Raw genomic sequence first — 10,638 nt, forward strand, 5'->3', positions numbered from 1 at the left:
ACTTTATGTAAAAGGACAAATTCAACAGAAGGCTGATGGCAGGTTTCTTGTGAGCGGTGTGAACTCTTTCAGTTACGTCAGGGGGGCAATTATTGGCATAGACTTAATTTTTAATTAGTGGGTTTTGTTTTAATTTTAATTTTAAATGTGCTGACATAACTGAGATTTTGCTTTCTAATTATGTTGCATTTATTTTACCACGTGTAAAAAGCATCACAATTCACATTATTCACTTGTAACCAACTAACCATCCTTTTTTTATTTAATAATTATTTTTTTAGATACTTTATGTTTTTAGTTTTTGCACAAATATTTTTTGTTAAATTAAATATTTATTTTGTCTGAAGTTAAAAATATGTAGCCAATTAGGGGCGATCACAACATCTGTTTTTTAAAAAAAGTGTCATTGCGTTGGGTCACTATTAAAAAAATGCGGTCAATTATTCACTTTTTTTGTCCATCACATGAAAAAGTTGGAAGGTTAAGGTTACCATGTGGATTAAAAAAAGTTTGTCTACCACATGTAAAAGTAAAAAATTCAAAATTGTTACGTGAAGTGTTTTTTTTTTTTTTTTTTTTTAATAATGAGGTAAGGAGAGAGAAATAAAAACTAAGGAGATAATTGAACTTTAAATCTTATATGAAAAAAGAACTATTAAATTTAAAATGACTAAGAGGATATTAACTTTAAAAAATGATGTAGTTTTTTTCAATTAAGTAGAATTTGATTCAAAATTTGGATTAGATTAAACAATTATAAAGATCATTAAAATCAGTGGCAAAATTTAAACAAAATTTTAGAAGACGAGATTAATGAAGAAAATACTATTCATGAATTGCTTAATCAATGCATCATATGTTAAACGTAAAGTAATGCTTTTAGATCGTTATATGTTTGTACTGATAGGAAAACTCGCAGAGATTACAACCATCGTAAACGAGATTACAAAATACTAGAAATTGAAACTTACAATAAAATAAATAACTTGAAATAAAATAATAGTAACTTGAAAATCTTTTAGACAATACTCTTTTCGGAAACTTGATACCAAACTGAGACACAATCTAGTTTTTCTAAAAGTGTTATTCTGCCTACTTGATACTTAGACTTAAGAATTTGATATAACTTAGGAGATCCAACAGTGAAATATATATATGTGTGTGTGTGTATATGATTTGGATCACGTGAAAAACAATTTAAATCGTGAAGTCTATATGTCCTTATATTTTCAAAAGTTCATAGAAGTCTATATGTCCATCTTGAATTCTTGAAATGGCTAACTTCAATTTACATAGATTCTCACATACGTAACTTTCATGGCTTTGTGATCCGACACATCCAACTAAAGCTTTTCAACTCTAGAACTGGAGAACTTTTTATTGACGCTATCTTACAACATCACAAGATCCTAAGTAACTCCTTTGGGTCTTATACTTGAGTTACTTAGTAACATCAAACAAGGAATATAACCTCATTGAATCATAAGACTCAGTGTTAACTGACCATTATATTGGACATTGAACTCAAAAAGATCCATATAGGGCATTACTCAGAAGAGATTGGTCTCGTTTGAATGGTTCTTTTAATAGGTTTGTTTAAATTGAGTGGTTCCCTACATGATAACTCCATAAAAAAGGGAACAAACCTCCCAAAATGGACCATCCAACTAGTTATTGAAAGTAATCACTAGGCCGGTGTCTTCTAAAAATAGTAGTTTTCCATATCAGTCTACTATCATCCATTCAGAAGTGTAAAGCTCCCAACCTGACAAGAACGATACATCCATAATTTGCCCATGAACCTTCCACCATGCTTCAAATGTCTGTAAGAAAAATGGTATAAATTTCAACTAAGATATCCTAAGCTGGATTTATAACTCATAGTCCATTATAGGAAGAATATTTATTAAATCTCATAAAGCTAGTAGCATTAAATGTGCCTACACGAGTGACATTATTAGAGATACTATATCATGCACACTATGGTGAAAAGACGCGTAATTTTACTTTATCAACCAAAAGATCTTGCGTCCATATATTGACAAAAGACAACCTTTGAATTTAATGTTTTAATTTCTCCAATGGAAAAAAATACGCTAGAAAAAGGGTTGACACCAAGTTGACTTAGACATGTGAGTAAGATAAAAATGTAGAGAATAATTATTTCCTATAACAGGTCAGAAAAAGGATTGACATCAAGTTGACTTAAACATATGAACCAAGGGAAAAGGTGGAGAATAATTGTCCCCAGCTATAGCGAAGCTCAATAAAGGCAATTCAACCAATTAAGGTATCCATCTTTCCAATATTATTTTGCTATAAATACACTAATACTCTTCAGTTAAGAAGTATTTTACGTTTTAGTTTTTTACCTTTATCTTACATTAACAACGAGAAATATTTGTCATCATTTGAAAACTAACATTAGCTCTTGTTTACATATATTGAAGCAATTACTCACATAAGCCTCATGTCATAAACGATTGCAAACTCAATTGTTCACCCAAACTAAGGGATATTGTACACTTGAAGGTGAGCAATATAATTACTTTTGTCACATATTTCTAATAAAAAAGTAATTCCTAAAGAGCTAAATTTTATTCACCTTTGCATTTATGTTGAAGAAAGCTACATAACAACAACAAACTCCATATCATTTACTTAATCCTTAGTACAAGACAAAATTGTGCTAACCTAATTGTCTCCCAAAGAGAAAATAGATGGGCAAGTTTTGAGAAGCAATATCCAACGTCATCTCCGTCCTCATACCTCATACCTCATACCACTTCCAACACCAGAAAGCTTCAAAACCTAGAATGGCGCTAAAATCAATTATCCCATTTCCGATTTTCGCACCAATTCCAACAACCACAACCGCCACCCCATCAACTGAAATTCGATTCTCACGGTGGAATAATGCGAACGCCGATAAATTTGAGCGAAATCGCCGAACTCAACAGCAAATTGAAGATGAAATTCGCCGATTTCGTCGATTTGAATCTGCTGTCAACATTTCTACTATGCACGATTCTAATTCATCCACTACAAACCCGTCTTTTAAGTCTATTGGTACACCTTCAGTTCCTTCTCTATCCTCGATTCCGGGCAAAAAATCCAAATACTCAAAACCCTACAGGAACCCTAACCCTAATTCGAGGAATTCATCTCACCCCGCATTTCGCAGGGTGTCGAAACGGCCGAAGTTCCCGATAAAAGAGGAAACGGATTGGGCTCCTGGATTAGGTGTAGAAACGGATATTAGAGTTGGGGAAAATGGGTTGACATATGTGGTGCCTGGGGCTCCATTTGAGTTTATGTATAGCTATACCGAGACGCCTAAGAATGTGAAGCCCATTGGGCTTAGGGAGCCTGCTGTTACTCCGTTTGGGCCTGGCACGATGCCCCGTCCATGGACAGGGCGGAAGCCGTTGCCGGGGAGTAAGAAGGAGTTGCCGCAGTTTGATTCTTTTAAAGTGCCGGAACCTGGGAAGAAAGGTGTGAAACCTGTTCAGAAGCCTGGCCCATTTTTGCCGGGTTCGGGGCCAAAGTATGTGATGTCCAGGGAGGAGATATTGGGAGAACCTTTGACAAATGAGGAGATTAAGGAATTGGTGGAAGGGTGTAGGAAAACCAAAAGGCAGCTTAATATGGGTAAGAGTTGAATTCTTATGTTTGGAGTTTGATTCTGCGTATGTGTTATGTTTAATAGACTATATATTTGTGCAATATATCTATATGAAAAATTGAGTTGATTAAGAATAGCCTAGCATATACTCCCTAGTCCCTATGCCATGGAATAAAGTACTCGAATAAAATTGTTGTATTTTTAAGGGAAATGGGATTTGGTTGAAGAATAATTAGTGGATGGTAGAAATGAGCGGTTAAAATGAAAAGAAATAATACATTAATGCTTGAGATTATAGGGGGAGTGTGATCATTGTAAAAAGAGACAAACCATAATGGAAAAGGGCGCTATTCAATAACAAGACTGAATAATGAATAATGAAAAGCTGGTGGGGTGTTTGGTAAACAAATGATATTTGATACTTGATCGGAATGTTTGATTTGATCAACTGATTTGATCAACTGATTTGACGAGCTGATTTCTACTAGCTTGTGGTTAATTAGTTAGAGTCATAACAAGTTGTTAACTTACCAAACACTATCATCACAATCATCTATTTGTACCTAAATATAGGCATATAGCTGAAATTGTTTAACAATTTATTTTTTCATACACCCCAAGGCTCCAATGTTTAGCCATTTGGTTTGAATATATATATATATATATATATATATATATATATATATATATATATATATATATATATATATATATTTTATTTATTTATTTTTTTTTTGAAATCTGTTTTGAATAGTTTAGTATTCATTTATCTTGTTCAAAAGTATTGTTTGGATTTAAATTGTGGAACTTTGAGAAATTACTTGTTAGTTTATGAGATTATTAATCTCCTCTTACCTGAGTAGTAAATCTCTGAAAGGAAACTAGAGGTTTGTTTTAGTGATTTATTGTCTATGTGAGTGGATACTTAATAATATGTGAGATTGACTGAGAAGCTCTTGGAAACTTCTGCTCTTACATTGTGAACTGAGTTTAGCTTGCTTTTTATAGGTAGAGATGGTTTGACACACAATATGCTGGATAATATCCATGCTCATTGGAAGCGACGAAGGGTTTGTAAGATAAAGTGCAAAGGGGTTTGTACAGTAGATATGGATAATGTGTGCCAACAATTAGAGGTTTGTTTTTTTCATGATAAGGATTTACCAATCTGAAATGTTTTGCTTGTATTGGGCATAAATATTTATGCGGAAAATAAAAGTCGAAAACAAGGCTATTAGAGGATAAAATTAAGAGAATATAATTGTTTTCAATGGTAAAATATGGTTGTAAAATGGTAGAGAAGGATGAATGGAAGAATTAATCCCCTTATTTTGGGTAAATATTTGCGCATAGTGTGATAGAGGGGAACCCCTTTACCCTAAAATAAGATGATTATCTCATCTTTTCTCTATCCTCCTCACACCATTTATTATTTTCCTTCATTTCCCTTTCAAATCTACCTCTAATTTACCTTCATTTCATAATTTGACTTTTATTTCCCCTTAAATATTTACCCCAATATAAGAATGCTCTTATACTTTCTTTTTGTGTCTGTTTAGTAGAAATAAGACTTAGTACTTTTTTGGTGTAGTTGTTAAATGCTAAAAGAAAATCAAGTATCTTTACGGTTGGGTCACTTTTAACTACAAACTTAAAAGTTTTGAATATCCTGTGGAGAAGACTTAATTAGATTTTTTGTAAGTTTATTTTAATGTGGCTGCAAAACAACGGTGCATCACAAATTCTTTGTATCACTTTAGAAGAAGATGATGATCTTTCTTCGTGCTCTTATTTAAATAGCAGTTTCTTATCTCCCAAGAAAGAGAAAATTGACACTTGTTAGTCTTCTTTGTTGAGTTTCTAGAAACTTTCTGTTTATGGCTTTATCCTAAAATTTGATTCATGTTTGGGTTTCTGGAAATACAATCCTATCCTTTGCTTAAGTTGTTAGCAATTGTCATTCATGGATTATTTTATTATAAGTATGAAAACTATCCAGTATGATATTTTGCACAGGAACTTTGTTTAATTAAAGTTCTGTATGTTGCAGGAAAGAACTGGAGGGAAAATTATATACCGCCGAGGAGGCAGTGTATACCTTTTCCGTGGTAGAAACTACAACTATAAAACTAGACCTCGCTTTCCTCTTATGCTGTGGAAACCTGTTACACCTGTATACCCCAGATTAGTCAAACGAGTGCCAGACGGTCTGACATTAGAACAGGCAACTGAACTGCGGAAAAAGGGACGTGAGTTAATGCCAATATGCAAGCTTGGTATGTTTCTACTTCTGCAGGAGAATTTCATTATTCACGAATGCTGGAAATTGGAATTGATCTTATCTTTCTTCATCTACAGGGAAAAATGGTGTATATGTTAGTTTAGTAAAAAATGTCAGGGAGGCATTTGAAGCATGCGAGTTGGTGAAAATCAACTGTCAAGGATTGAACCCTAGTGATTATCGTAAAATTGGCGCAAAACTCAAGGTTCACTTATAAGTTTTGTTCACTCTGAATAATATTTTTGTGCCTTTCTTGTTTATGTTTATTTAGCCCTTTCTCTCTTTTGTACCTGTAGGATCTTGTCCCATGTGTGCTTATCTCATTTGAAAATGAACACATACTAATCTGGAGAGGAAGAGACTGGACGTCATCTCTCCTACTGCCAGAAGGTGGTGCAAAGGGTGACAAAATTTCTGGATTTGACAGTACTGCATCTCATGACTCGTGTACTGTCCTTCCATTAGAATCTGAGGATGAAGAAGAGTTTTCATGTTTGTCAAATATCTCCAGTCAAGGAGCAAGTGTTGAAGTGCTTGATCTAAGCAAAAGTTTGGCTGATGGTCAAGAGGCGGTTGATACAAAAGAGGAGGATAAATGCTTTTTGAAGGATGATTCATTGTTGGAGGTTAATGTAGTGGTTCCATCTCAGACAAGTTTTCACAATGGAACCAAGTCAACTTTGAATGATCCTTCTCGTGGCGAGATTAATTCTGTTATTGGTTCATCGGAAAAACCAAGTAGGACAGTTGATATTTCTCATGAAGAGCCAACTTCCATGTCAACATGTTCTGGTACTGGATTTGATACAGATGGTACTGACTACTTGATACATTCACTGGGGAACTCTTCTGATGAGTTGGTAGCTGACAAGGAATTGCAAGATTTATCAGAGACCTCAATGACTTGCTGCCGTCCTGCATCACCTTCATGCACGGAAGCTGTGCTAGACCTTTTAAGACAAGCTGTAGAAACTGGAAGAGCTATGATACTTGATGGCAGTGCCTTAGATGCTGATGTGGTTTATGAAAGATCAGTTGCCTTTGCCCGAAAAGCCCCATCTGAACCTATTTTTAGACACCGTCCTCAGAAGGTGAAGGCTGCCATTAAAGAAGTTGAAAGCCAAAAATCTGGGGATTTAGAAGCAGATGAGGCAGTACCAGTAGCTGCAACTGTAAATAAATTTAACGAAAAGAAATCAAATGAAAAGATATCAAAGGAAAGGAAGAGCTTCAAAACTCATAAAGGAAAAGAAATCGAAGCGGAGACCCTAGATGTAATTCCCCAGGGAAGCCTTAAAATAGATGAGTTGGCCAAGTTGCTTGCCTAACTTATGTGATTTATTGTTCATGTATGCCCATCATAGGAAAACATGATGAATTTCGGCTGCATTTACTTGATGGAATGAAAATCACTAATCAAGGTATTAATGTGCATCTTATAGGTTATTTCGAATTAATATACTCGGTTCTCTCATTGTCTACTTTCGTCTTAGTAGCTTCGTTTGAATTCTGAATTTTTCTTCTTTATGTTTTGAGTTTGATTTCGAATGCATCTTTGATCTGCTTTTCTTTGGCAGTTATGAATTTACAAAATCACAGCATACGGAATCAGATTAAAGTCGTTGGAACTTAAGGTTACCTTATTGGAGTGGTATGATTCTACCAAATACTAGGTACTATACTTCTGATTTCCCTGTCACTGTCACATGTTCTTTTCCTCCACAAATTATTAGGTCTATGTGTATTAATTTTTGTCATCCCTGTAAATTTTAAGAGTGAATTGATTTAGCTAAATTGAGGGAGAAATTCCCATTGTCTTTTTTTATACTCATTTGCTTGTACATACTCGGTATTCAGTAGTACATATCTGGTTGAAATTTGAATTCACATTTGGTATTAAACCAAATGATAAAAAAACTAATGCATCTCATTCACTCCTTGTTCCTAAGTTTACTTTCTGGAGGTAGGCTCATGTCATCTTTAACATATAGTAATTTGTCCCACTCATTTTGCTACATATTTGCATTTAATATGAAAACTTTTAGACGAGAATTTAGCAAGATAGGTGAGATGGAGGGAGTACTTGGATGACACTGTGCTATTACAAAGAACAATGTGCAAGGATATGTAGCTTCTTGTGGGCTCGTAGGTACATGTTACATAAAAATAGTTTCTATTATCTTAAGGATTTTACGCAAGGTATCTAAATTCGGGAATGTGCTATTACCTGTTCTGTCTCTGAAGGAAGATGAATAGAAAGATTGCGTCCTAATCAACATCCGTGATCTGAAGGTTGCAAACTTCAGATGACAGACTATTGACGATACGTACATTGAGTTGGTTTTCTGGTGGGATCTTTGACCGATAAGAGTTGTATGATATGGGTGTTATCCTAGCCTTAAACTTTTGTCATTTGCAATGCTAGACAACGGTTGTGCCTGTCATCTACATACAGATCATACATGGAGTGAAGCCAGAAATCCGAAGTAGGGGACCAATACATTTTTTGATTGGTATAGGCTATGGAATAATTACAGGCAAGGGGAGAGAAAAATTAATTCTTGTTGGTGGTGAATGGAAAAACTCGCAACAACTAAGTTAACTTATGAATTTCAAATAGGGGAGCAATACTTGATACAATAGCAAAATAATTGTTGTCGAGTGATCAATATAATAACAAAATAATTATGTAAAAGCAAGTTAAATTTGTTAGTTAAGTTTGTTGCTTGTATGAGTTTTGAACAACGTACCTCAAATTTGTTTTTTGCTACTTAGCAAAATAATTCAAGGGCACTCGAATGACTTAGTTGCTTGGATTAGCATATGGCCTTCTGGATCCTTTGTCTTCATTTTATGCAATATTGTATGAATCTCGATTGCTTACATGAGCTCTTCTTCTACTATGGGCGATTTAAACAGGATTATTAGTAATATTAATTGACATTACTTAAATTTTGATAAAAAATATTACTAATGAGTAAGTTGACTAATTAGTAGAATATAGTATATTATAAACTGTTGGTCTGCAGTTCAAACCCCGACAAGTCCACAACTCCGAATGATTTAGGGTAAGGCAATATTATTAGACAATTACCAAATCCCTGAAAATTCAACATTCAGAACACACATCGACTTTCTTTTTTTAACTCCCTTCACAACTTCATTTACTTCAGCTGCTCGCCCCATCCTGCCCTTCATAGGCGCAGCTGTCACCAGTCGTCGTGTCGCTACTCATTCACCCACCTAACTTTAAATTTCCAGTGGTAGTCTGGCGTCTTTGGACATTGTCTCACATTAACATATTATATTGAACTTCAGTAGTCGAAGTTGAAGCTCTTGAAGGTAAATAGGTAATTATATAAACACATCTATCTTAATTTCATCTTAATTTCATTGTCTCGCCCCACCAAATTCAAGCGTCCGCATTCCTCTCCCCCCCCCCCCCCCACCCAACACGTCTCCCACCCCCTTCCCCCAACCCATGTGCATTTGTGTTACCGCACCCCTACCCAATCGCAGCCTCCACCTCTTGCAACTCCCTCTCTCCCCCACCCCCGTGCAATCCCCTCTTCCCTCTCCTTCCTCTAGCATTAATATATCTGGGAAAATATGGTTGTTTTAGGGTGGGGTTTATTAGGGTTCCAATGGTGCTTGATTATAGGCAATGGTGCTCATTTCTGGTGTGGTGGTTCTCAGGTGGTGGTGCTGAATTCTAGGCAGTGGTTCTCGATTCTAATCTGATGGTGCTTGATTTCTGACAATGGTTCCGGGGGGTTAGGGTGGATGGTGCTGGTGTAATGGTGCTAGGGGTCGGGTGCAAGGAGTGGGTTTGTGAAACCCCCTATAAATCGTGAAACCCTCCCTCCCCTATGGTTACGAATTGTGAAACCCCTTTCTTCATAACTGTCGATTGGACGAGGTGGTTGATTCAAATAAGGATTGAGATGGGTTAGTGAAGGGTGGGGGTAGTCAGGCCGCCTGGGGAAAGGGTAAGGGGTGATTGTCAGGGCGCTGGGGAGAGGGAAGGGGTGTTGAAGGTGGGGGAGGTGAAGGGATGTGCACTAGTGGGTGGAGGGGTTTTATTTAAATTACTTTTATTTCCTTATTATATTTTTATTTTATTTTTGATATTTGGTCAAATTAAAATATCATTTCAAATCGACAATATTTATTTATGATTAATCAAAAATTAATATTATTATAAAAATATTAACAATATTATTCACAATAATATTTTTTCCTTTATCATGGTGAATGATTGCACTCAAAACAACTAGCTAGAATCGATACTCTCACGAGTGCTCTGAGATTTAGCATGGAAAACTGTTAATACAAAATCGTAACTTTTGTCCAAAAAATCTCTACGTCTACTTGGACAGCATAGTGAAATAAATTAGATATCTATACTAAAATTTTAACAGCCAGTCTCTTAAGAGACCGCCTTTTCTAGAGACGACTCTCAAGAGCCCAGCCCATTAAATTTCATTTAAAAAAAACTGGTATCAGGTTAATTTCATTTAAAAAAAACTGTTGTCAGGTTAAAAAAATCACGCGTGTGAAAAGGAATGTGAAAGGTGACTGTCCATCTTCCTTTTTCCCATGTTTATTACTTCCTCGAAATGAAGAAATCAGTTTTTTTTTTCATCTCTCGTATACAAGCTTCAACTGTACTATCATTGTTTGTTCCTCAACTCATCTAATAATGTAAGATTTAATGCTTGAATTTGATAGT

At 35.2% G+C, this 10,638-nt stretch overlaps 1 protein-coding gene across 1 annotated transcript; it reads left to right on the forward strand.

Annotated features, from left to right (window-relative positions):
* Positions 1-2,558: 2,558 nt before the first annotated feature.
* LOC130815185 (CRS2-associated factor 1, chloroplastic) lies at positions 2,559-7,793 on the forward strand. Its single transcript, XM_057681569.1, has 6 exons — positions 2,559-3,651; positions 4,634-4,761; positions 5,676-5,901; positions 5,984-6,111; positions 6,203-7,327; positions 7,484-7,793. Exons 1-5 carry the CDS (start codon positions 2,817-2,819, stop codon positions 7,232-7,234), a joined length of 2,349 nt encoding a protein of 782 aa, XP_057537552.1. The 5' UTR covers positions 2,559-2,816; the 3' UTR covers positions 7,235-7,327; positions 7,484-7,793.
* The last annotated feature ends 2,845 nt before the right edge of the window (positions 7,794-10,638 follow it).

This window comes from Amaranthus tricolor, chromosome 6, assembly GCF_026212465.1.
Source record: "Amaranthus tricolor cultivar Red isolate AtriRed21 chromosome 6, ASM2621246v1, whole genome shotgun sequence".
NCBI lineage: Eukaryota > Viridiplantae > Streptophyta > Magnoliopsida > Caryophyllales > Amaranthaceae > Amaranthus > Amaranthus tricolor.

What these genes read in the sequence shown, in the direction of transcription:
- LOC130815185 (XM_057681569.1), top strand. Translation starts at nt 2,817, where the DNA reads ATGGCGCTAAAATCAATTATCCCATTTCCGATTTTCGCACCAATTCCA. An exon ending in CAAAAGGCAGCTTAATATGG is followed by an intron (nt 3,652 to 4,633) that starts GTAAGAGTTGAA and finishes TGCTTTTTATAG; the next exon opens with GTAGAGATGGTTTGACACAC. An exon ending in AATGCCAATATGCAAGCTTG is followed by an intron (nt 5,902 to 5,983) that starts GTATGTTTCTAC and finishes CTTCATCTACAG; the next exon opens with GGAAAAATGGTGTATATGTT.